General features: G+C 42.5%; 5 protein-coding genes across 6 annotated transcripts; 3 read left to right on the forward strand and 2 right to left on the reverse strand.

Annotated features, from left to right (window-relative positions):
- Nucleotides 1-417: 417 nt before the first annotated feature.
- LOC133152317 (immunoglobulin superfamily containing leucine-rich repeat protein 2-like) lies at nt 418-4076 on the forward strand. The gene is made up of 2 exons (XM_061275835.1): nt 418-546; nt 1159-4076. The coding sequence occupies exon 2, from the start codon at nt 1168-1170 to the stop codon at nt 3199-3201; it is 2034 nt and encodes a 677-aa protein (XP_061131819.1). The 5' UTR covers nt 418-546; nt 1159-1167; the 3' UTR covers nt 3202-4076.
- A 345-nt stretch (nt 4077-4421) lies between these two features.
- Nucleotides 4422-8476, reverse strand: LOC133152359 (receptor for retinol uptake stra6-like). Its single transcript, XM_061275895.1, is given in 17 exon segments — nt 4422-4675; nt 4975-5112; nt 5231-5394; nt 5456-5557; nt 5628-5745; nt 5845-5978; nt 6128-6203; nt 6289-6451; nt 6489-6604; nt 6678-6757; nt 6940-7010; nt 7309-7416; nt 7478-7644; nt 7726-7865; nt 7938-8023; nt 8135-8201; nt 8303-8476. Coding segments are annotated over 17 exon segments (2085 nt in total). The 5' UTR covers nt 8404-8476.
- Nucleotides 8477-9331: 855 nt separating this feature from the next.
- nr2e3 (nuclear receptor subfamily 2, group E, member 3) lies at nt 9332-12172 on the reverse strand. The gene is made up of 8 exons (XM_061275878.1): nt 11935-12172; nt 11521-11671; nt 11173-11276; nt 10803-11096; nt 10497-10675; nt 10153-10393; nt 9822-9927; nt 9332-9710 (listed from the first exon to the last, which is right to left on the reverse strand). Exons 1-8 carry the CDS (start codon nt 12026-12028, stop codon nt 9578-9580), a joined length of 1302 nt encoding a protein of 433 aa, XP_061131862.1. The 5' UTR covers nt 12029-12172; the 3' UTR covers nt 9332-9577.
- Nucleotides 12173-20785: 8613 nt separating this feature from the next.
- dhodh (dihydroorotate dehydrogenase) lies at nt 20786-23832 on the forward strand. Of its 2 annotated transcripts, XM_061275846.1 has the most exons (10): nt 20823-20903; nt 21001-21208; nt 21297-21509; nt 21585-21784; nt 22071-22153; nt 22218-22405; nt 22528-22641; nt 22729-22882; nt 22949-23108; nt 23185-23832. In XM_061275846.1, the coding sequence occupies exons 2-10, from the start codon at nt 21206-21208 to the stop codon at nt 23264-23266; spliced, it is 1197 nt and encodes a 398-aa protein (XP_061131830.1). In that variant the 5' UTR covers nt 20823-20903; nt 21001-21205; the 3' UTR covers nt 23267-23832. The 2 variants fall into 2 exon arrangements, with proteins under 2 accessions (XP_061131829.1, XP_061131830.1); XM_061275845.1 differs by lacking the exon at nt 21001-21208 and having other exon boundaries at nt 20786-20903.
- A 72-nt stretch (nt 23833-23904) lies between these two features.
- On the forward strand, nt 23905-25953 carry LOC133152318 (zinc finger protein OZF-like). The gene is made up of 2 exons (XM_061275836.1): nt 23905-24270; nt 24432-25953. Exons 1-2 carry the CDS (start codon nt 24180-24182, stop codon nt 25820-25822), a joined length of 1482 nt encoding a protein of 493 aa, XP_061131820.1. The 5' UTR covers nt 23905-24179; the 3' UTR covers nt 25823-25953.
- Nucleotides 25954-26096: the final 143 nt, after the last annotated feature.

Here is a 26096-nt window from a genome sequence, read left to right on the forward strand (position 1 = left end):
CTGGTTTTAATGTGCTGAGGTCACTATTGGTCCTGTGGGAACGCAACAATGGGAGCAAATTGGTCCACTTTCCATTCTTTAGTAACCAAACAATTTTAATTAAAAAAAAATAGCTCACATATTAGGACGGATTTTTTTTCCTTATTATATACGGTGTATATATTGATAGTTAGAATAAAGCATAATATTAATACTTAATAAGCACTCTCGGCACATAAGGAATTATCTCTGACTATGCCAAAATGTAACAATATTAAAAAAATATATAGAACAACTTTTCATCTTTGAGAACATGGAGCGTCGTCACATCTTTTAAACTGATGATGCGGTCGATTTGGCTTTAAGATTTTAGTTTTTTTTGGAGGGGGGGGCGTCGATGTATCTGCCTCGTTGGCGAGGGGGAGGTATGGGGGGGGGGGGGGGTCGAACTGCCGGCAGAAAACAGCAAGACGTGATTTCGTCGTCAGCCTTCCAACTTGGAATATTCAGGTGTTGTCTGGACTGGAAAAAAACGTCTGCAGATTTCGTCTGGACAAACGAAGGCAGGTAAGATGCAAAAACATATTTGCTTCTTCTAATCGACCATTATTAGTCCTTGATCGCCATCGTGACTGTCTCGGAATGCTCATTCATAGTTTGGAGGTTTTCCACCTTGCTGAGGTGAAAAGCAACCGGACGCTCAGGCATGCAGCTGATGCGGAGCCTTTTTTTTTTTTTTTTTTTCAAAACATCTGCCGTGCAGCTGCCTCCCTGCGCAAGGACGCGCATCTGAAGCGGCTATTGCGTCACAACCAGATTCTTCCCGAAATGTTTGTCATTTCACATTTGAAGACACATGCATGAGACTTGCCTTCAAACACTTCTATTGTTTTCCAGTCAGACTATTTTGGACCTTCTCTTTTGTTATGTCCTCCTGGTGTTGGGATAGACATGCCACAATATTGACAGCATACATTGTATAGCTGCACGGGATGCCCTTCTCAATGCCCTGTATGGACCGAATCATCTGTTCTATATATATCCACGTGCAGCAGTGACTCATCGTTCTCATCCTTTCTTCTTAATAGGATGTCACGTTGGCATGAAATGACTCCAAACTAAGCTTGATTAGTCCCGATTCATGTATCGATTGACTAAAAGGTTGTCTTTGTTTTACAGGAGCTGAAAATGGCTGTCCTGCTCTTAACGTTAGTGATTTCCACACTCTTCGCTGCCTCGCTTGGATGTCCGACGGTTTGCGCATGCTCAATCAAATATGGGGATTTGTTTGCCCAATGCGCCAACAAAGACTTGATCGAAATCCCAACAAGCTTGCCTCCTACTGTCAACGTTGTTAGTTTCTCAGCAAACAAGATCCGTTTGGTACCTCACGGCATTTTCCACAATGTCACCCAGATGATGTCGCTATGGATGGGCCACAATGAAATTATCTCCATCGAGCCAGGAAGCCTCACGCCCATGGTTCTTCTCCGTAACTTGGACATCAGCCATAATAAAATCATCAGTTTCCCATGGAGGGATCTGCAGGATCTCACTGGCTTGCAGTTACTTAAGCTGAACCACAACGAGTTGGTCAGTCTGCCCAGAGATGCCTTCATTCATCTCCAGAACTTGAAATCTCTTCGTCTTAACAATAACAAGTTCTTAACTGTAGCTGAGGGGACATTTGATTCTCTGATGTCCTTGTCCCATTTACAGATCTTCAACAATCCTTTTGCATGCACTTGTTCCATCACTTGGTTAAGAGATTGGCTCTCAACAACGACCATCTCCATCACTGAGCAGAATTTGATCACTTGTGCCACTCCAATCACACTTCAAGGAGAAACAATAATAAACGTGCCTGATATAAAATGCCCTCAACCAAAAGTCACAATACGGACCGAACCAAATATCGACGACACGACTTTGTACGAGGGCGATACTTTGGTCTTACATTGCGAGTATGACGGCAATCCAAAACCATTGGTCACGTGGCGTCGACGCGGTCAAGCGCAAGAACTGGACCTGACTTCTACAGAGGATCAATCAAGTGAAAGGTCCTCATTGCCAAATCATTCGGTGCGGATCTTTAATAACGGAACCCTCATCATCTCACACCTCAGCGCAGCGGCTGGAGGCAACTACAGCTGCTCCGCCTCCAATGAATTTGGCACCGCAGTAGATTCCCTTTCCGTCAAAGTGGTACCTTCATCAGAAGAAACATCTGCACAGGACGAGATCACGCCTGGTCTTGACAATGCAACACAACAACCGATGCAGTCCGTGACTGAAATATCTCATTTCGATTCTGTCTCCAACCCGGATTTGCCTACCACGGAAGCCAAACCTCAATCTTTTAAAACGCTAACCGGTGCATCTAAATGTGGACTGAACGCCAAAAAATTGCACATCTCCAGTCATTCCTTGAACGCCAGCGTGCATGACACAAATCATTACATGTTTGACTTTGGCGTCATCGCACTTTGGGTGTCAGAAACCGAGGCGACCATACGACTGAACCCGCTTCTTATCCCTAGACGGGCAAACCGAAGCGTCGTCTTTGTGGCAGCTTCGGAAAGTCACCGGAACGGCACGGGAAATCCCGATGAAAGAATCGCTTCGCCGGGACTCCATTTGTGTGTCACCGCCAACCACAAACACTCACCTGTTCTGTGGTCGCCGGTTAAAGAAGGTCTGGGAACTTACCTCCTCAGCGATTTGCGGCCTGGCACCAACTACTCCCTCTGTTTGACCTACAAGGGGGAAGACTGTGAGGTCCAAGTCCTCTTTGCCACCAAAAAGAAAGTCCCCAATCTGATCATCATCATCTCAGTCAGCATCTGCCTTCTGACTGTGTCCACGGTTCCTCTTCTAGGAGCCATGTGCTTCCACTTGGTGCATAAGTACCGCAGTAAAACCTACAAGTTGATCCTAAAAGCCAGAGACCAGTACCAAATGGAGAGGAGCCGGGCCACCAACATCAACATCCCACCACTGACTGAATCTCCGAAGAATATGAACGCCGAGCGACTGGATGAGGACGACGGGTCCACAGAGAGTCTGGACGGAGAGAAGGAGGCGGATACGGAAGACAGCATCATGACCGAGACTGGCACTTTGTCTCAGTCGAGAGGGAATTTGGACGAATGCGAGGTCGGATCGGACTTCAGCGACAGGCTCCCTTTGGGGGCCGAAGCTGTCAATATCGCAAGCGACTAGAAATACTCGCAACAAGTGCACTTGGTCAAATACTATGCTGCTTTTGTTTCACTTTGTGCCAGTGATGTCAGCGATGTTAGTCTTATGTGAATGTGCTCCAGTCTCAAGTGAGGGACCAAGACATTCGTCAATTTACCAAGCGAGCAACTAGCTAACTAACTCACTCACTCACTCACTCGTTAGACAATCGGCAATAATCGTAGGGTAGATGATGAGATAAGAGACACCTGATTAAAAAAAAAAAAATTGGTGTATTATAATAGCAGTTGTCATTGCTAACTTGCTAAGAGACATCATTCTTTGGGTAGCAATAAAGATTGGAAATTGCAAACATGTAGCAAATAATTAGCTAGCAGGAAAAAAGACAATGTACTATACGTGCTGTGGCGGAGCTACCAAATATTTTCCTTAGGGGGGGCAAGGGGTCGGGTATTATATTCAGTGATTTCATCGCATAACACTTCTCCAATCAGTTCTGTGTTTTGACAATGTCTTCAAACTTAATTTTTTGCTGACATCCACATTTTTTCTGTTTTGTTTTTGATAGAATGTGTCGTCAAATACAAAAACATACTGCGATTTTTTTTTATGAACATAGCTGTAAAACCAACCCCTTCTTGAATCCATTTTTTTTTCTTACTGCCTCTTTTCTATTGTGCATTCTGGCATTTAAAACAGCAGTTGTGTTTCGACGCAAGTTCTTTCACTATCTCGTTGAACATTGATTGCTTTTGAGACACGTGTTAGCTTTATCGTCAATAACCAAGATTCCATCTGCTGCTTACATACTGTGCCGGCCCAACTTAGCGACAAGCTTGCAGATGTGGTTTTGTACTTTGAACTACTTTGTTTTAACATGGCGTGTTTTTCCAAAAGTGGAACTCTGACCTCATTCATCCCGTTGTCATGCTGCAATTGATCAGTCCCGATCAATACATGTGCATGTCAATATGGAACCACCACAGGCCTGCACTAGCAGGACAAAAAATAATAATAAATCAAGATACTAGGTGCATCAAATCGGTTTATTGCAACAATAGACGGAAAAAAAGTACATCAATACTGTAGTATTTCATCTAAATTATGGTTGGCTAAAATGTTTACTTGTACAATGTAACAAAGTATTACAGAGATGTGCATTGCTAGCTTACTTCAACTTGTTGTGACAATAATAACATGTACGGTTTTAGTAAATCGATCTTGATGCTTGTAAGAAATTCTCAATCAGATTTATCTTGCTTCTCACTGGGAAGAACGGGCTCAGCGGACGGCGTCTTGACTGCTTCCCTCTTGCTGCTTGTCTGCTTGCTACGCTTTGGGCTGCCGTTGAGGACGCCCTCCAAACTCTGCGTTGTCTGGAAGTGCTTCCTGGAGCCCAGCAGGGAGGGATTGTTGACCAGCGTGTACACCAGCTGCCAGCGAGAACGAATCCTACGACTGCTGGTCGGCTTGCTTTGCGAGCTCTCCTGGATCCCTGCAAAGTCATTTCGCGTTACATATACCGTATTTTCCGCACTATAAAGCGCACCTAAACACCTCCAATTTTCTCAAAAGCCGACAGTGCGCCTTATAATCAGGTGCGCCTTATATATGGAGCCACTACAGCAGGCGTGTCCAAAGCCCGGCCCGCGGGCCAAATGTATATATCTTATATATGGACAAAGTTTTAAAATGGGCCGATCATTGAAGGTGCGCCTTATAATCCGGTGCGCCTTATAGTGCGGAAAATACGATACTCAATACGGGCATGAATTGCCAATGGTGTCATTTTACCTTCCTCGGCTTCTCGTATTTTCTGGCCCACTCGGCCACCTTCGACGATCAAGTCCAATAGTAGCCCGCAGAAAGCTTTCATCACCGGATGTGTCTGGCTTACCTCCACCTTCAGAAAGTGTGTGTAGTAGTGATATGCTGGGTGGGGTCAAAAGACACATGGGCACTGATCAATGACGTGAATATCTTCAAGCTTTATCTACTAACTGCGCTGTGTTGCTTGTCCTGACTGTTCTTTCTAGTCTTTCTACTTCACCTGGGTCGTAGGATTCGGCAGTACGGTGCAGTAGACTGATGTCGACCCGGCCGAGATGTAAAATGTTATACAACGCCGTGATGACCATTCGCCATATGGCCACTATCAGCCCCACCACGGTGTTGATGAGGAACAGCAGGTACGTCAGAAGGAACAAACTCTCCCTGGAAATTGAGTATGATTTAAAACTGGTCCCTTGAGGATCTCTACAAATGAACGACATACCTGTTATTTAAGTCTCTGGTGCCGGCGTCTTTTTTGACAAAGAAAAATTTGGCAACGACGTGTTGAAGCACCGTGATCAAGGTGATTGTGACCCACGCAGGCCTGAGACATCACACATAGGTGAAAAATGATTTTCAGGATGAAAACAATGCATCAATGTTTGCGGACTGACCAAGCCTTGCCAGCAATCTCAAAGGCCATTAGGTTACGTCCGTGGAAGATGGGGATGATAATAAGGAAGACCAGGAACAAGAAGCAGATGAAAAACACCACAGTCTGGATCACCATACCTGCCAGGATAGCACAAACATGTATATTTTCTCTTTTGCACATTTTTTTTTATGACCAAATAAGTGATTAGTAATTTATTTTTATTTTTTGGGCTTTACCCAGACAGACAATTGCAGCTTGGTATCCAGTCAAGCCCATCCAACAGACAACACCAGATTTCGATGGACGGAGGTTCTTCTGGCTCTTGTAGAGGTTGTAAATGTCTCCCTTGTACAGTCCCCTCAGGTTGGACCTTAAACACAGAGCACAAGGGCCATTTTCATCCACTGAGGCCATTTCACAAACCCATTTATTTACTGGTTCATGAAGCAAATTTGAGGCTTCATTTTCCCATCACTGGATACAATACAATAATTTCTTGGTAGATTAGAAATGTACTACCTGTGAAGCACCATGGTCCTCATGAGCATGACCAGACTGACCATGCAAGACAGGGTCATTGCACAAAGGTAGCAGACTGAAAAAAAACCACACAGGATTGATCAAAACGTAATTCGTCACCTCTAGCAATCGAGATGTAATTTCGTTAGAATGTCCCAAACCTTCCAGCAGCCAAGTATAGAAAGTGACAATTTTGACAACCTCCATTCTATCATCAGAGAGGATAATCCCAAATCCCAGTAAGAGGAAGGCGATGTTCTCATCAATACCGGCACGGACAATATGAAGAGTTGGGACAACCAATACAACTAATAAAAGGGCTGTCTGAAAGACAAAATGCTCGACTGTAAGGCAAACAGACTTTTAATCCCAAGTAACATTATAGAGAAATGTGTCATGATGTTAGCTCACTCACATGGTAGATGGCCACCAAAGCCACAAAGACTGACACAGCCAATTTTAGAGGAAAACGAAACACTGAAAGCGAGATAATAATAAACAAATTAGTTCAATAAAATGTTGCAGTATCTCTGAAGTGAAGGGTGCACACCTTTTTCTGGGATATAAATATAACTCTTAGCCACATCCAGCACTCTCCTCACCAGTGTTGCTTTGTCGGATGAGGACGAACTACACAATTAAAAAATAATAATAATAATTAATCACAGCTTTCCAAGTTTTTAACCAGCAATGTAGTGAATTTAAGGACAGCTGGTTTTATTTGGCCCTTGAAACGTCCATTCTGCCTTCAAATGGCAAAATCACATTTGGATCACTAAAATGCCGAACCAGCAAAAATGGTTTCCATTCACCTGATTGCTGCTGGCTTCTTCTTTTTGAGAAGACCTTTTACATAGTCACTGTAGTAACAGCTATCCAGGTCCTGGAAGAGAAATACTTTAAAACAATATTCTATTATCCTATCACTGTATGCTAGCAAAATTTGATGTTGAAACCATGTATTGATATTCTTAGCACATGTGAGGAAGAAAAAAAACATCAGAGGTCTTGGATAATCCCCTCAAAGATGCAGAGTTATGTTCACAAAAAGCTCTTTATCCTAATCATGAACGTGATGCCTAACGTTGCACAAATACATGTTGTTCAGCTTCGCGTTTTATGTCCCTTCTAGCTCATTGTTAGAAAAAGAGAAGGTGAGATTTGAGCCAAACATTTCTCACCTCTTCAGTCTTTGTTCCTCTGATAAACAGCAAAGCAAAGTGGACGCAAAGATACGCCAGGCAAGCTAGCTGAGGCAAAGCTGCTAGCAAAGAATAGAACTTATACAGCTGGAAAAGAAACAAATTGATCAGATGGTGAACATAAATAAATATACTGAATGCAAATTACCTCTGGAGTCTTTGGGCAGTCCAATTTTTGCCACAACTGGACACCAAAATGGCCGCCGGAGAGTAAAACCCCAAACGCATAACCGGCCTTATGCTGTAGAGTGCTACAAACCATCAGAGGGTAGTAGAGAACCGGATAGTAGAAGATGGCTGTTATCTTCATGAACTCTGAACAAATATGGAGATGAAATCAATGTATCCTTTCTTGTTTCAGGTTTGTCCACTTGAGATTTTGATGTTTCTGGGCACCTTTGATTTCAGCCGGAGTGTCCTTGGAGAAGGGCAACGGATCGGGCGCAATCACCAGCACGGCCAGTTTGCTGAACAGAAGTCCAAAGACTGCCATCGCCACACCTTTGCTCTGTGTCTGGTCCAGGAAGTTGGTTGGACTACGAGATGATACGGCAGCCCATGTCACGTAAACGTTATCGGAATCAGAAATAAACCACTGCGGATCTCACCTCAAGATACTGGACGATCCTCTTGTGAATCCCTGGCAGAGTTTGTTTCTCCTGGTTAGAACTGCCAGAATTAGCAGAATCACCAGCTAGAATCAGGAGGACATGTTAACAGATTCTGGTGTTTCCACTTTGGGTTCACCTTTTTTAGTTTAAATCAGTTGATGAGTAATATTGTCGCCAGATTCGCCATAACTTACAGACGCCGAGAGTATGCATATGTGAAAAATTGCATCATTGGCCGTTGGGTCACACGGTAAAATGACTCTGTGGAAGACATGCAAGCAAAATTGGAACTGATGTTGATCAAAATGTATTATTGGAAAAAATAATTTTCGAACTTGAAGCTCAGGGACGGTGGTACTTACTCTTTGGGAGGTTTTGTAGGCTCTGGGTTATTAGAATACCAGTCTGAATAATCATAATACGAATATTCAAAAGGTTCAGATTCATCCTTGCTGTGGTTCATTGCGCCTGCTTGGTGAAGTCCAATAAAGCTCCCGTTCCGCTTTCAATTCAGCGGGTCGGATCCGTTGATGCGATGTTGCGACCGAATGCATTCCAGTAAGCGTTAAGAATTAAACACAGTAGATTAGCTGCTGCACATGGGGGGCGTGGAAAAACTAGAAGAACATTTTGACCTAAGGTGAACCCTGATTAACCACTTCATCCGTCTCGTCAACGAAACTGACACTGAACTTGCATTTTTTGGCATTAGCTGATTGATAAGGTCGATCATTCATTTATTTTATTTTTTTTCTGGACTTCTTCTATTGGCTCCATTCTCTGATTTTGAGCCCAGGCCACAGCTCCATATAATACATGATTGTTGACAGCAAGGAACTATGTTGAGATGGGTTGAAGAGCTTCATGTCGTGTTTTCCCACAAGCTAATGGCGTTCAAAGGCATTTAGAAACCATTTGGGGTCGCGTCACTGACGGTTTGTTATCTCTTGTTATACTTTTTGACAAAACCAAACCCTATTATATAACACCACCTCAACAACCTATAATATTGTGAATATGTGATTTAGCGTTAAAAGTGGTTAATGTCATTTTCATGCCGCTATGTGGAATTAACTTTCATCCTCGTTCTGCCTGTTATTGACGAGACTAATCCCATCTCGGCTCTAAACAAAGGGAACGTTTGTTTGCCTTGGGAGAAAAGTTTTAACTCTTAAATGACAGATTACATTGATTCTTTTAGACAGTGTGGAAATGGTGCTGTTGTTTATCTGAAAAAATAATTTTGGTGCGGTTGTTGCTTTTCTGTGATGGACTGAGCTATTTGGATTTATAATGAGCGGATATTCTTTTATTTATTTCACAAACCCAACAAAATGGAAAATGATTCTGTTTCTTTATCAAGGCAGGACACATGGATACACACTCACACCAATATTGATTATACAGTCCATCTATCAACCCAGCAAACAAATCATCCATGGAAGAAGAGAACTGAGAAATATTTGCAAACGAGCCGCTTGACACAAAAATAATATACAAGCAAGACGAGACTGAATTACCTGGCGTGGCAAGAGCAAACTGTGACCTTAAATTTAACCTTAAAAGCTTTAACAAAAGCAGCAATCTGCCAATACTGGTAATAAAATGAAGACTGCACACGTTTTTCGCCAACAGAATCAGTTTTTAAACATGTCGCAAAGTAGTTTCTCCATGGGAGTGTTTCCGATGGTTCTGTGAAAGAACAGCAGCTCGATGCGCTCGGAGTTGACGAAACGTAACGACGGCAGAAGTAGCAGCAGCTTTCCAAACCTGAAAAAATAAACAATAGGTATCTTTGCTACACACTTTTGTGACATTCACATTTAATCATTCCATTTTCATGTTTTTTCTATTGTATTAAAAAGAGAGCCAAGATGTTACCTGGCCGCTTGACTGGGGTAGTGCGAGCGGATATGTTGTCCCAGCATTACGTGCGACTGATCCTGAAGGTTCTCCACTTGTTCTGGATCTTTTAGACCACGGGTCTCTGAGGACAACAAGAAGGAGTCGTGTGAGTGAGATGTACTTCTTAAATTCACCGAAATGAGAAATTAGTTTTTGGCTTAAAAAAACAAAAATGAGTAAAAAGCTTTATTTTAGAATTGATTTCTTCATGGTCTTACTTTGAACACCCCATTCAGGAATTTTAATACAAAATTATATTATTTCACCTGGGAAAAAAAAAAATCTATTTACAGCTACAGTTCCTCACCAGGCTTAAAGAGCACAATGGCCTTGAGGCAAGCGAACTCCGTGGGGTCGACGGCGAGTGCCTTAAAGCGGCTGAAGACCTCCTGGAGGAGTCTCAGGTCCAGGCTGGTGTAGCTGGTCTTGCCCTGCATACCCGGGCACAGGTCTGGCAAGGAGAGCAAGGGGCAGCTGTCCAGCGGCAGAGACCACTGGACTGCACACAAGAGGAAGAGCTCGCTCCATGCCTCCTCGAGTAGGATCACCTGAAAGGGTAAAAGCCAGACCGCCGATGATTCACCCTTCCGTTTCAAACTCGCAGAGCATCAAATATTATTTCAGTGAATGTGACAATGTGGGAAGTCACACCTGGTCTCTGAAGGGCAGGTTGGAAAATACTGGCAGGTTCTTGGCCCACTTGACCGATACAAAGAGAAGTCTGGCCGAAGTCTCGTAGATATTTTCTGAGGTGGATGGGTAAAGTGCCATGTGGTACTCCGAAGACGCCCGCTCCGGTTCATTGCTGGTCACGTCAATGTTCTCGTCAACTGGGATAAAGGAGGAGATATTACAGTCTGCTGATGATGACCATGCTGGTATCATTTGAAGTTCTTGGTGCATTTTTAATTCTCACAGAATTGCAACCTAAACAACGTTCCTGTGATTTCTCCTCACCGTCCTCAGGTTCCAGCTTGGCGCAAGTCTCGGCCGTCATGAGGCTGGCCATGAAGCGGTGGTTGTTATGCGGGCTGACGCAGCGTTGCGGGGGCACCGAGGAGGTGATGGCGACGGACGAGGTGATGTGGGGCCACGTGATGACCGAGCCACTTGAGGAGGAGGACGAGGAAGAGGAGGAAGAGGAACAGGTGGGCTCTCGCGTGGTAGCCAGGTGCTCCTTCTCGTGATCCACATCCATGGAGTCCAAACGCACCTGAGCTGTGCTGCGGGGTTGCCGCTCATTCTGCACAGCTATGGAAGAGTTGGTTTGATTGACTTGCAACGTTTCAATGGTCAGGAAGTTCACATGCTCCTCAAACTCATTTACCGTCTTTATTCATGCCCGCCTGCAGGCACTTTTTCAGCCGGCACGCCTGGCACTGGTTGCGATGGGCTTTGTCTACTGGACACATGCCCGTGCCCGCCTGACACCTGCGAACCAAGAACCACATCAGTTTTTGCAAGACGAGAAACATTTTTCTACTTTTCTGAAGATAGCTTTTTGATTTTAAGAAGATGTGGATTATTGCGTTTATATTTGACATAGCCATAGAGGTGTCTAATAATTACAATGAATGATCATTTTATCCCCAAATTATTATAAAAGTTTAATTTACATAAAAGTAAGAACATTTCCAATTTTATTAGCGATAAAAATATTGTTGTGTAATCCTACCTGTAAATGAGTCTCCTCCTCACGCTGCGTTTGAAGAAACCACTGCAGCCGTTACAGGCGTAAATGCCGTAGTGTTTTCCACTGCTGGTGTCTCCGCACACTTTGCAGACCAGAGCTGGGCTGAGGGCTTTGCCGGGGGCCGGGCTCCTGGCTGAGGGTCAAACCCACCAGGAGGTTAGTACAGTTGCATTCATTCAGCGATAAACTGTCATGCACTATGGGACTGCCATCTGTGATGTGACTTGACTCAGTCTAACGAAATATTGCAATACCTTAGTGGATAGTTCTCAACTTAATGAATAACTGGGAACACGTAAGTTAGATCAACTGAAATGAATTCAAATAATGAAATAAAATGAGCCGACAATCCTTGGAGTACACCTGTTGCTTCTAAAGCTGAAATACGGCTCTCACCTCCTCTGCTGTCGTCCATCCCGCCGCTTCCGCTAGACTCGGTGGGCGAACACGACGGAGCCATGGACATCTTTGTCAGGTGAGCCTCCATCATTTTCACAATTTTTGCTTTTTCTTGAACAAAGGGGATATAAATGTCCCCGATCCTGAAACTGTATCTGGTATCCACCAGCGCGGAGGGGGAAAAAAAAGGGGGCCCGCTACAGCTCCCAATGTGCAGATGGCAACCTGAGTCCCCTGCAGAGTCTTTCAACTGGCTGCAGCTTCTGGTGTGGAGATGCAAACTCAAGCTTACGCACAGGTTGTATGTCCGTCACTGTCTGTGGGGGCTCCTCGGTGGCACCTCCTCAAAAGAGAACCGAGGGGCAGGGGGCGGAGGGGAGGGGGGGGTGCCGGGGATTAGCCCCAAGTGCTGTGTAAGCAGCATGCTTATTTGTCATCCTCTTAATCTTTACTGTTCATCTAGTGGATCAATCAGTCACATTGCCCGAATATTGGTGATGCACAAAATGTGATGACCTCTGAAAGTCTCGTCGGTGCATCACTGCTTTTCGGTCCATGCATTAAATCGGGAGGGGACAACCTCACATGATGATATTTACACGTCTCTTCGATTTGAGTGAGACACGTCATATATTTAATCTGTGTGATTGCCTCTAAATGAGTGTTTGCTCAGGGGGTTCCTATTAACTTCCATTTTGCTTTTTTGGATAAAATGCATATCACCTGCTTCCAGGGGGGGGGGGACTCATAAAAATTGGATGTGAATTTACCTCATAGGGATGTTCTTGAGTTGGAATGTGCCCAGTCCAAAGCAACTACTAATTAGCTCATCGGAACTTTTCATGAATGAAATTCCCGGGAGACAATCAATGAATGAATAAGTGTGCGGTCGCCATATTTGTTGACTTTCAAACGATTGATTGGTGCCGCTTCAAATCCCGCTTTCATCGACAGCAAAGCCAACTGTTGACGGGTGGAATCCGTCTGGATTTGTCCAGTTTGTGCTTATTGCTCAAATCACTTATAAAACCTGCATGGGAGAGCAAATTTATTGTCAATGGCAGCGTTTTGCAACAACAACAAGGATGGGAAAGAAACAAAAAATGTCCAAAACAAGGTGGAAAGCAGTTAAGTAGATTAGGGTTTGACCACATTTTGTCTGCCCGAACACTAGTCACAGTCAATAAGAGACTGGGGGGACACAATTAGCTCAAAAGATTAAAAGAGCAGCAAAGACACACTTGTTGAGGGCATCTTTTGCCATATGGTGACTACTCTTTTCATCCTTGGCTGCCACTTTGGTGACCTTTGTAAGATTTACCGGTTAATTAGTCCTCGGAGGTCCGAATTCTAAAGACTTTCTGCTTGGATTCACCTAATCGCACACTGATTACCTGGATATGGAATTATTTACGTTTTGAGGGGAAGGGGAGGGGGTTTATTTTTTGCCCCACTACAATAAATCCGAAAATGTTTTCCCAAAGATGCCGCACGGTAACAAAAATCTATTTTTTGTGCAAGTCTTTTTCTTTGGGGATTATTATAAACAACAGCAGCGACATACACTACCGTTCAAAAGTTTGGGGTCACAAAATTGTTTGTATATATTTATTTAGATAATTATTTATAGATTATATATATAATCTTCTGTGTAGAAAATCTTATAATATATATGTATACTTATATTCATAGATTATATATAATCTTATACAAATATAAGATATAATTTATAATATTTAATTCATAATATTTTATTATAATAATATTTACACTACCGTTCAAAAGTTTGGGGTCACCCAAACAATTTTGTGACCCCAAACTTTTGAACGGTTGTGTACATAATTTCAAATTGTGATGTAACTTTGGATCAAAGTTTCCATAAAACATAGACCATAAAAATAAAAGCCACAACAAAATCACAGTCCATGCGATTAAAAGAGGCCATATTTCCCTCCGGCAGTTTTTCCATCTTCAAAATAGAGTCTCTGGAGTCATATATTATGCAGCAATAATTTACCTAATATTTACTGGCCATGCCTTTTAATATCCTGTTGTCATGAATGATCAAAGAACTGCTTTAATATTCATTAAAACCACCTTTCAAATATTATGAGCTTTGTAATCTTTGTTTGAGGATATCAAATGGGCATTCATAGGATAAATATCTTTATCATAAGCATGATGATGTCATACTGTTGGTGTGCTTATTTAAAAAGTACATTTGCATATTTTTCGGGGGATGATTTTGTTTCTGTGGTCCCAGACAGGTCCTGACACCGTGTGGATAATAATCTGGCGTTTTAGGTGAAGACATGCTTACATGCGCAGGCCATAGATTATGCCAAGACAAATAGATTAGCATGGGAGCAGTCTAATATTAGGATTCAAAGAATGATTAGAGGAGCGGTGTTATGTAATGATGAAAGATTCATAGCCGACTTTGAAAACAACAACAATATACTGGACATCGCTCGCAACTGTTCTGCCTCGCAACAAGAAAAATTCAAATATCTGTCACTTCATTAATTTTTTACATTCCAGGGCATTCCATGGACATTGGTCTTCCCAAAAGACGTTCTCCAATTTAGAGTGTCGCCAGGAGCATGGAGGGAATTCAAGGATGATTGTGTGGAGATGAAGGCGGGGGGGTAAATCTGATCTGACCAGTGCTGACGGCAGCATTGTGACATCCTCGCATCAGCCCCGTCTGTGTGTTTGTGTGTGTGTGTGTTATATAACACTATGATAAATCTTCCTTTGGGATCTGACTGTGAAAACCGAGCCGCTTACCTGTATGTCAGGTGTGTCTGACAGCGGATCTTAATCTTATACATCAATCGGCTCACTGTATGTTGACATGAGCAGACACACGCAGTATTTTTGAATGATGACTATTATTATTACCGTATTTTCCGGCCTATAAGGCGCACCGGACTATAAGGCGCACCTTCAATGAATGGCCCATTTTAAAACTTTATCCTTATATAAGGCGCACCGGACTATAAGGCGCACTGTTGGTTTTTGAGAAAATTTTAGGTTTTTAGGTGCGCCTTATAGGGCGGAAAACACGGTAAATGTATTTCTTGTATTCAAAGAGGAAGGGAAATCCAACTGGGATCTTTTTGTTCACAACAGACAAAATCATAATGATTTAATGATGCTTTATTTGGAAAGCCTCATGTAACATTAAAGTGGCAAATTCAGCAAACTGCCCTTTGAAAAACAACCAAATTTACAATAAAAAAGACATACCTCTTGATAAAATAAGTAACCTTACCGTAATTGGTAAGTAAGGCACTTATTTGAAGCGGACCACAAATTTCTCACTCGGAGGCTATGATTTGACCCAAATTTAAAATTACAGATCTAAAAATAGGAGAGGAAGTATGTCAAAGTCACAATTAGCCTGCCCTGCCATCTTGGCAGCTGGAGAGAAAACGGATGGGTGCAGCGAGTAATAAACGAGGAGGAAAATTGATGTAGCCTCGCTCTGACCTTGAATGGTCACCGGCAAATTTCACAATCGTCACATTTGTCATTGAGGGTCGCCAAAAGGAAAGACAGTATCACGATTGACGCAATTAAGCATCCTGTTGTTTAATAATCCCTGTAACGTTCCGTGGCTCACTTCCAGCTCTGTGCCCCGCCATCATCAAGTGGCCCACAACAGTGCCAGGGGCCAGCATGTCAGTGTTGGCGTTGGAGCCGGGCCCGCCTTTTCGCGACCAACTCTCCCTGTCCTGACCTAGATCTCTGACAGTGAACAGCTGCGTCCTAAAGCGACGTGGTGCTGCCATCAGCAAAACAGCCAGGAGAGATAAATGTCAGATTGGACCTCAGCTGAGCCTCTTGATGCAGCTCAGTGCCCTGTGGTTTGTTTAGACCATTCGCAAACACTTGCCAGTTGACTACTGCTGCTGTTGTGGGATTATTTAAGCTTCTCCTGTTGTTGTCTTTTTTTTTTTTTGTCATCAGAAGAATGTCTGTGTTCACAACTTTTGCCCAACACAAACCCAAATGAGGACAAGCAGTATATAAAATATGGACTGGTATTTTTCTTGCAAGGATAAATTTTCCATGCACAAAAGCTCTGACTGCTTAATAAATGAATTAAAAATTTAAAAAATGAAATGTCATATTCTTAGTTTGTTTAGTTGTGATTTGTTTTTTCTTGTCCCTTCTATCAATGATATGTTTTCCTGGTGTTCACCTGTTTTCATTAGCCCCGCCCCCTTTGCGTCTTCCAATCAGCTCCCTCGGCCGCTTATGTCTTGTCCAGGTATTCCTTGTTATCTCGTCAACTTGTCTATATTAAGCTCCCTTCTTTCTGTTCAGTCTTTGTTTGGCTGTTGTCCTATGTGCTGTGCTGTCTGCTGTTCATGCTAACGTTTGTTTTTTTTGTTTTATTGCTTTATTGCTTCTGTTAAATTTGTCCATGTTTTGCTCTTTTGTTTCATTTATATGACTCCTGCAGCGTTTCCATGCGTTTGGGTCCTCAATCCCGTACACTGCACACGTGTTCTATCATCAGAGTGGTTTCATCCTAATTCAGTTCAGACATTCCTTTGAATGTCAAGTGCTGGCAAAAATTAAAATGATGACCGCTTAACACCACGACAATGGAACAATATCAAAACCAATCTAATTGAATGTACGTCTATATTATTGTTTGCGCCGTCAAAACATCTCTGGGTCGTGTCCTACAAGAAACATTACGTTTGAATTGACACCTATCTACATCATAGCTAAGTAAAACAAACCAATTAAGCACACGTGTGGCAGATGGCGATCACAAGACCTAATTTACCTCGAGCAGCGGCACCACTGTTGCTGCGGCAGATTAACGGCCATGACTTTAGATTAGATTGGGGGCCCTTGTGGAAATGCACAGAAAGCAAGAAGATTACGACCAATGAGGTACCTCAAGCCAAGTGTTATATTTCTCTAAGCTACAGATATGTAGCTGTTTATCTGCTTTGTTTCAACAGATGGGAGCACTTTGGTGGGCAGTATATTGCTAACTAGTGTGTCTTTTAGTAGTTTGGGATTAAGGGGAGGTGGGGGAGTCTTTTGAGGCCACTGTGGTGGAAAATTGTCATTTTTCAGATGCATGTGAGGAAAAAAGACTGGAAATAGCATGAGGAGAGCATGTAAGAAAGCAGAATTATGAATTGATTATTCAAATGAAATGAATAAAAACATTATTGTGCATATTTTTGTTGAAATAATGGTAAATTTACGATGTTTTCCATTCATTCTTTTCTGAACAATAAGAACCACTTGCTTTCAATAGTGCTCTAATACCTCCCTGTACACACACACACACACACACCCTCTGGCTCATCTAGTGACTGCTGACACAGCCATTACTCACCAGTTTAAAGCAGCTCTTTGGCTGTGCAGCTCAGCCGCTTCGTTAAGGTTTTTGGGGAGGGCTTGAGTGCAAAGGGTCAGGCCATTGGGCATCTGGGATTACCACCGGCCAGCCATCTGCCATTCACAAAATAATCAGAGGGAAGAAATCAATTGCCTGGGTAAATATCGTACCCAGTTAAAGACCAGTTAACTTCTTTCATGCTTGTACAATAAATTAGAGCTGATCGATGAGGTGAACGTGTCAAGAAACATTTGAATAACAATGCCTTCTTGCTATTGACACGTCTCAGTACTGCATTTGGTTCTGGTGATCAATATATACTGCATGAGGTACTACAAAACTACTACTTACAAAATAAGGACTACTTTGTCTCAATTAGGAGTCTGAATAAACAAAAATTACATGTGGAGTTCCACAAGGATCCATTCTTGAACCCCTTCTATTTAATTTCTACATGAAGCCCATTGCTCAGATTATCAAACAATATCTCTCATACTTATGTGTTAAATATACTGCCTTGGTGAATAATATTTATTGATGTAGATCTCATGGGGCTAATCCATATCAAAGCAATAAAACCATATGAGATTACATCTCATTAGATTAGGCTCTAAATAGTATTTGGTGCTTTGTTGCAAATACAACACATTGTTAAATAATTACATCAGCCATTATGACAAAAGTATTCACATCCTCTTTTTTTTTTATCTTCTATTCAAACCCAAAACTGCCTTAATCCTGAAAAAAAAAAAGACTTTGGCCTAAAAACAGTCTGTTGACAGACAGCAGCCGATCTGGCTACCCAAAGACAAATAAAATCCCGATTGAAACTGGGAAAGCCGGCGGCCTGTCTGAGGTCATTGCGGTGGTCATTTATTGTCTACTTGGCGAGTGTAATGCTCCAAAGAGGCGTCAGTGAGGGATTAGACACAAGCGGCACATGTCAGGGAGTGAGAGTGTGTGCCCAAGCGTGCTCGTCACTGAGCTCAATCCAAGCGCAGCTCGCTTATCGCAGCAGACAGATTATAATTCCACGCAGGCACATGAAACGCTCACCTGCAATCATGTGATGGCTACAAAGCGAACAACATTGGCGCTGATTAAACAAATGAGATTTTAAAAATAGAAGTCAATAAAGAAGCGTGCCAATTTTGGACGGGAATGGAATCTTCTCAAATTCAAGATGGCCACCAGGGTTACAAGATCTGTCTTTGATTTTAATATTTGTTAATTTATTTGGTTCAGAAATGAATCTATAATCACCTATAATATACACTACCGTTCAAAAGTTTGGGGTCACAAAATTGTTTGGGTGACCCCAAACTTTTGAACGGTTGTGTATATATTTATTTAGATAATTATTTATAGATTATATATATAATCTTCTGTGTAAAAAATCATATAATATATATGTATACTTATATTCATAGATTATATATAATCTTATACAAATATAAGATATAATTTATAATATTTAATTCATAATATTTTATTATAATAATATTTACACTACCGTTCAAAAGTTTGGGGTCACCCAAACAATTTTGTGACCCCAAACCTTTGAACGGTAGTGTATAAGAGAGACTTTTTTTTTTCTGTTGAGGCTCGCAATGAAACTGGGTGAAGTTCACCCTTCACAGTTCCTGAATAATCCCAACCACAATTAAAGTTAAGACAGTCCGCTTCGCCTTCCACCATTTCAGATCCGTGTTGGATTTTAGCAAGCAGTGTCCTCAGCTGGCGAGCAGGTAGGCCGAAGGGCAAGCTGCTGCCATGTAATCGGGGTAGGGAACTTGAGCTGTGTCTCACCAGGTCGGCGTGGCCCCACTATCATCACGTTAGCGTATCTCCTATTGTAACCTACTGTAATTCCCCTGCTCATGATTGATGATGTCGCTGTCTGATTACACCAAGACAAAACACCGCCAAGATCATCTTTCCGCCTTGTATCCAACTCCGCGGACTCCGTGAGGTCCACAGTGGGAGGCTGATGGCTTTCTGTCACATGCACACCAGCAAAGAAACCACACAAACTCGATTTTAAAACAAATCAGGGGGAAAAGATGGGATGGTTATACTTTTGAATTTACTATACACACACAGGTATGATTGTGATTATGGGACACACCATCATGCTTAAGCTCACAGTGCTGCTGTTCCAATCCATGTAGTTGCAAACACAAACATGTAGATATGGTGGGAACATATTTAATAAGATTACAATTGATCAGATCTGATAAGTATAACAAGTGCAATCAATCATTTAGGCGGATGGGTCCGATGCTTTTGAGCCTGTCTTTGGGCTGACAAATCAGGCAGGTAACTTGTGCTCTTTTTCCATTGAAACAGTGAGCCTCACTTCTCTATGAAGTACATGAAGACAGATGCCTCATTATCCATGCCAAGCGGGACAAAACAAGTCCTGCCCCCCCCCCCCTTGCCCCCCAGTAGGCATTTAGTTTCATGTGCACCAACACAAGGCAACCTGCACCAACGCCGAGCCGGGCTCATCTCTGACCTTAGAGTGCAGGTCGCTCACAGAGTCACATGAAACATTGAGTGGATCCAAAGGTCCCCACCAGCAGTGTTAACAGCAGCATTGTCCTTCCTCCCCCCCCTGACTCCACTCACTTGTAACAAGGCACCCCCTCCAGTGGTCAGGGCCACCCCACTGGAGGCACAGATACAGTGACAGACTTGAAATCCATTTATCTGCGCTTTGTGATGTGGACTGAAAATCACAATTTAATATCGAAGCCAACAATTGTTTCTTTTGAAGAAAAAAGTATTGGGGCTCAAGTTTGAATGTTAATTCAATTTAAACGTAGGCATCTCGTTGTGAGAACATTAGACTGGCCATGAATAAAAAGAACCATGCTGAAGCGACCCTCACCTAATTTCGGTCTGTGTGATTTATTTTATTCCCCTCTTTTCAAAGCACAAGGGGGCTTCGTGACATCTGTTTCAAACAATAACTCTGACATCACACACCGCTGACCCCCTACTGTGAAAATACTGTCATACAATAATTATCTGGGATTAGTTGTATTATTGTTAAATGAGAGTCCTTTGGGTAAATAATGAGGCACCTGCTCCCGAATATATGACGTCAGGTCAATATGTTGTAGTTTGGCAGATAAATGCGTAAGTAAACTGGAACATGAATAATACCACAAACATTCAGAGGCATATACTGCCCACTAAGCATTTTCCGGTTTAAAAGACCTATTTTAAACAATATTACTGCGTTTTCATACCTTACTGTAAATGTGTACTTGTAAAAAAAGCCCTTTTTATGAAATTACAATGCCAGCTGCACGTTTGTAACAAATCAATTCGCGTTAAAATCGGTAAATAATTCAATTTGTTATCATGAATATCGGATGGCCGAGGATTGCAGTATCCCAAGCGCGCTCAAGCGTCCGAGGCGCCCTCTAGTGGTTATATTTATATGGTCTTTCAGACGAGGAACAGGGCGGGTGGAAATATCGCGAGATGATGACGCGTCCACGCACGTTTGCGTAACATGATGGTGACTTGTGTCCTTTCATACTGAATAAGAGTGGGACCCATGGCGGCACATTTGAAGGTAAAATGACACTTTATAATATCACAGACATGACGGTAAAGTTCTTAAACCACACTAATTTGCTGGGTTTGTTTTGTTTACTCTTTGTTTCTTGCAGTCATTCGTTAGGTTGGAGTTGCCACTTTGAGTGTCCTGAATTTGATTCTCAGTGATCTTCTCCTTCTTGTTTTCATAAAATAGCAATGAGAAAATGCCAATCAAAATTAGAATGACGAAATTGCTTGCACTCTACTTTGTTCTTCATAACTTGCAAACGACAGGAGAGACAAAATAGCAAGAGTTTATGCATACTGAAGATTATAATGGTATATAATCCAAATCTTGTTAATGTCTCTGTCAACTTGCATGTTTGTGACCTTTGCCTCTTTGTGATCTTTTCTCCTCTTTGTACAGAAGCAGCTAAAAGAGGCAGTGAAGGTCATTAGCTCAGGTAGCTTCCTCTTTGCTTCCTACCTCACAGTGGTGGGAGATGAGCGTTTCTATGCCAACCAGCTGATGCCCCTGCTGCAAAGGCTAGTGGGGGCAGAGACAGCTCACGTGCTAGCCATAAAAATGATTAGTCTGGGTTTAGTTCCTGTCAATCGCTACCAGGACCCCGACTCACTGGTGAGTTGATCTTTTTACCGTCCAAGAGACAAAACTGTATCCTTGAAAACCGTGTGGATGCTCTGATGCGTGCAGGAAATTAACGTCCTGGGCCTGAAGTTCAAAAACCCCGTCGGGATCGCGGCAGGCTTTGATAAGCACGGGGAAGCGGTGGACGGTTTGTACAAGATGGGCTTCGGCTTTGTCGAAGTTGGGACCATCACCCCGAAACCGCAGGATGGCAACCCCAAACCGCGCGTGTTCCGACTGGCAGCAGACCGTGCCGTCATCAACAGGTACGTCATTATTTAGGAACGCCACCGTTATTATTATATTTTTGTTTGAACAGTGACAAAACAATCATGAAGTTTAGAAGTAGGTGTTTAGTGCAACAATGGCACAAAAACCACACGTGCATGTTCCAGCAAAAAGCAAACATTACACGAGTGTCATCAGCATAAGTCAACACAATATGCAGAATCATGTTTGCGAGGCAACTGTCTCAATTGTTGTGTAATGCAGAAAGTTGACATCCCTCATTGCAATTTATTTTAAAATAGGAGATGTTTCATTGTGTTCTAGATACGGTTTCAACAGTTGTGGTATTCTCCAAGCACAGCAGAGGTTGAAGGCCCGAGAGGCAGCTCAACAGGAGCAAACAAAAGGTTTGTTTTATTTGTAATGCTTTTTTAATTTTGCCTCGATGATGCCGATTATTTTTCTTTCTAGCCGGCTTTCCCCTGGGAATTAACCTGGGCAAGAACAAGGAGTCCTGGGATGCAAAGGCAGATTACTTGGAGGGGATGACGGCGATGGCCCCGCTGGCCGACTACCTTGTGGTAAATGTCAGCAGTCCCAATACGCCGGGTCTGCGTGACCTGCAGGGCAAAGCGGAGCTCCGACGGCTCTTGCATACGGTTTGTTGAAACATCCGTTCGTTGCTCGCCTTCATGTAGTCTTATTTTAGAATAGAAATCGAAAACCAGTTTTGTTTCTCCCACCTCTTGTTCTCATGTGCTGCTATGAATGTTTTTTTCAGGTATTGAAAAAGCGAGATGGCATGCAGGGAAGACACAAGCCTCCCGTCCTGGTTAAGATCGCGCCAGACCTCAGCGCTCAGGACAAACGGGACATCGCTGATGTTGTGACTGAGGTCTGACGTTTGAGTTCAAACTAATTTGGATTTGACGTCAGGCCCTCCCAAACACACACGGAGATGTTTTTTTTTTTTTTTCTGTAGCTTGGCGTGGATGGCTTAATGGTATCCAACACCACTGTGTCCCGGCCGGAAGCTCTACAAGATCCTCAAAAGTGTGAGACTGGCGGGCTGAGTGGGCAGCCCCTCAAAGACATGTCCACAAATGTCGTTAGAGAAATGTACAGACTCACCAAAGGTACATTACACGCCTTTATTTTATTTTTTTTTCTCTCCCACTGCAAGTGTGTTAATGTTTTCTTAGGGAAAGTGACAATAGTCGGAATTGGGGGCGTGGCCAGCGGACAGGACGCCATGGATAAAATCCGTGCCGGTGCATCATTGGTTCAGCTTTACACAGCTTTGACCTACCAGGGCCCGCCCGTAGTCACCAAGATAAAGCGGGAATTGGAACAGCTTCTGAAGTGAGACATTTGGACGTTTGTCAGATTTAACAGACTTTTTCCTTCATGTTTGTTGCTTCCCTTCCACTTTTTGCAGGGAACAAGGATTTAGCAGTGTTTCTGAGGCCGTCGGCGCAGATCACAAGGGATCGGACGGAGCCGCTCGCAAAGAAAGCTGATGTCTCCGTCGTTCTTCCAGCTGGGCAGAAGTTCATCTTTTGTTACAGTGTAACAGCGATTAGCAAAACGCTAATACAAACATACTCGACACTACAGACGCCTCAGTTGAGCGTTCTCGTTGTGCAACATGAATGCTAATTAAGGTTCTGCTGCGCTCCTCTTGTGAACAGCATTGATTTATACTGTGTATATTTTATCTTCTAGGTTTATGAAAGAGGTTAACGCTTCATACAAGAACATACACTGGTGCTAAGTTTGTGGTTGGGGGAAAAGAGTCGCTCCAATGAGAACTTTAATAATACACACAAAAGCAAAGTAGTCAAATATGGGATCATCACCCCTCTTCAGATTGTTTTTGCCAAGTTACTTTCATTTTCTTACCCCATTGAACCAACGTGACCCAATGGCCTTTTGTTTTAAGTGTGCTATGAAAAAAAGCTGCAATTATGTCATTTTATTATCAAGAAAAAAAATGTACCCTGGACCCCTGCAAAAAAATGCAAATGTGGTGTAATGTATGAAGTAAACTGATTTCATTTCTAACATATTGAAGCACAGTTAAAAAGTTCAAGTTGCGTGCGTTTATGAAAATCCAATAATTCTGTCCTATTGGAGTTGCCGTAGCTGGCTCCCCCTCCCTTTCTTAAAAAAATGGCCGATTCGTTGCGCATGCGCACTAAGCCACAGTTTGAAGACTCTTCCATCAAATATTTGTTTCAGAAAGGAGGATTGAACAAACTAAAACCTCGACACACAACCTGCATCATCGACCAAAAGAATCATTTTAAATGTCGTGTCCGGGCGTTGAAGCTTCTATGATTAATTTAGCATAACTTGCTCGCGGCTAACAAAGGGACGTGTTTGACAGCAACACATCGACAAAATGCAAAGTGTTCTGATTGTCGCTTGAAAATGTGCGCAAGAAAGACAGCAGAGTGCGACGAGGACCTTTGTGGACCTTCGCGTTTCAAATTGGAGCCTCGAACTGTGCTGTTCAGTGCAGGTTTGTTCTCTGTAACTGTCTGTCAAATATATTCCGACGTTGTTTTTATTGACTGTTTACGTCGGTTCTTGCACAAAAGCATGTCTTCACGTCTATTACTCAAATAGATGATTGAACACGTGGTGAGAAAAGGTTGACTTTTGTTTTCTTGTGTCCTGCAGTCCTCAATGAAGATCTTACTGAGCATCAAATTAAAAAAGAGGAGGAGTCAGAGTGTTCTCAAATGAAAGAGGAGGAGCCAGAGTATGTCCAAATGAAAGCAGAAGAGGGGAAGTCAAAACATCCTCACATTAAAGAAGAGGAGCAGGAGGACGAAATCACAAAGTTCCTTTTGACTGGTGTGAAGAATGAAGCGGGTGACTGCGGAGGAACACAAACACACAACCTCTTCGCTCCACTTTCCGAAGGAGACAACATCACATCTTCTGACACTGATAATCGTGATGATAACGATGACGAACACCCCAAAGGTGATACGACGCGTCGCACGGAAAACAAACAATTGAAATGTTCCCAGTGTGACAAAACGTTTGTCTACAAGTCGTCCTTGAAAAGACACACAAGAATACACACGGGGGAATCTTTTGCCTGCTCACTTTGTGGGAGAAGATTCATTCAAAGAAGCACTTTAATAGCTCACACGAGAAGACACACTGGAGAAAAACCTTTTGCCTGTTCCATTTGCGGGAAAAGCTATTCTCTAAAGCAAAGCTTAATATGTCACACTAGAACACACACTGGGTTAAAACCTTTTGTCTGCTCCGATTGCGGTAAAGAATTTTCGACAAAGGGAGAATTAACAGTTCACACAAGAACGCACACTGGAGAAAAACCATTTGCCTGTTCAGTTTGTAGTAAAACATTTTCGCTAAAGGAAAGCTTAATAATACATACAAGAACACACACTGGGGAAAAACCTTTTGCCTGCTCAGTTTGCGGGAAAAGTTACGCTAGAAAAGGGCGATTAAGCAATCACTTAAAAACACACACTGGGGAAAAACCGTTTGCCTGCTCGGATTGCGGCAAAAGATTCTCTTCAAAGGCATATTTGACAAGACACACAAGAAGACACAATGCGGAAAAATCTTTTGTCTGCTCAGAATGCGGTAAAAGATTTTCTAGAAATGCAGATTTACGGGTTCACGCAAGAACGCACACAGGGGAGAAGCCTTTTACTTGCTCCGTTTGTGAGAAAACGTTTTCTCTAAAGGAAAGCTTAATCAGACACACAAGAACACACACTGGGGAAAAACCTTTTGCCTGCTCAATATGTGGTAAAGGGTTTAGGATGAAGATCGAATTACAAATACACACGAGAACACACACTGGGGAAAAACCGTTTGAATGTTCATTTTGTGGGAGACGATTCAGACAAAAGGGACATTTGAAAGCACACAGGAGAAGACATACTGGAGAAAAACCTTTTGGCTGCTCACTATGTGAACGAGGGTTCACGCTAAAGAAACTTTTAAAAGCACACACATGCGCACTGGCGAAAAACCCTTTGCCTGGGCAGATTGTGTCGCAAAATTCTCTCGAGGGAAAAAAATAATTTTAATCTGATGTTTTTTCTTTGTGTGTGATGTTCTTAATATGCCTTGAGCGTTGAATTGTGGCATTCTCATTCTATTTAATGTCAAATGTTTCATGATGAATAAATAAAAGTGTAATTAAAAATAAAAACATCTTGTCCTAGTGTACTACTTTGAAACCTAATACACCTTTTTTCATAACGTTTTCATTTTCTCAGAAAATAGGCAACTTTTTAAATGAATATGGCATTTAGGAGTAGATGTAAAGATGTTTATTTGGCCTTGGTATGATGA

Source organism: Syngnathus typhle, linkage group LG4 (assembly GCF_033458585.1).
Source record: "Syngnathus typhle isolate RoL2023-S1 ecotype Sweden linkage group LG4, RoL_Styp_1.0, whole genome shotgun sequence".
In the NCBI taxonomy this organism is placed as follows: domain Eukaryota; kingdom Metazoa; phylum Chordata; class Actinopteri; order Syngnathiformes; family Syngnathidae; genus Syngnathus; species Syngnathus typhle.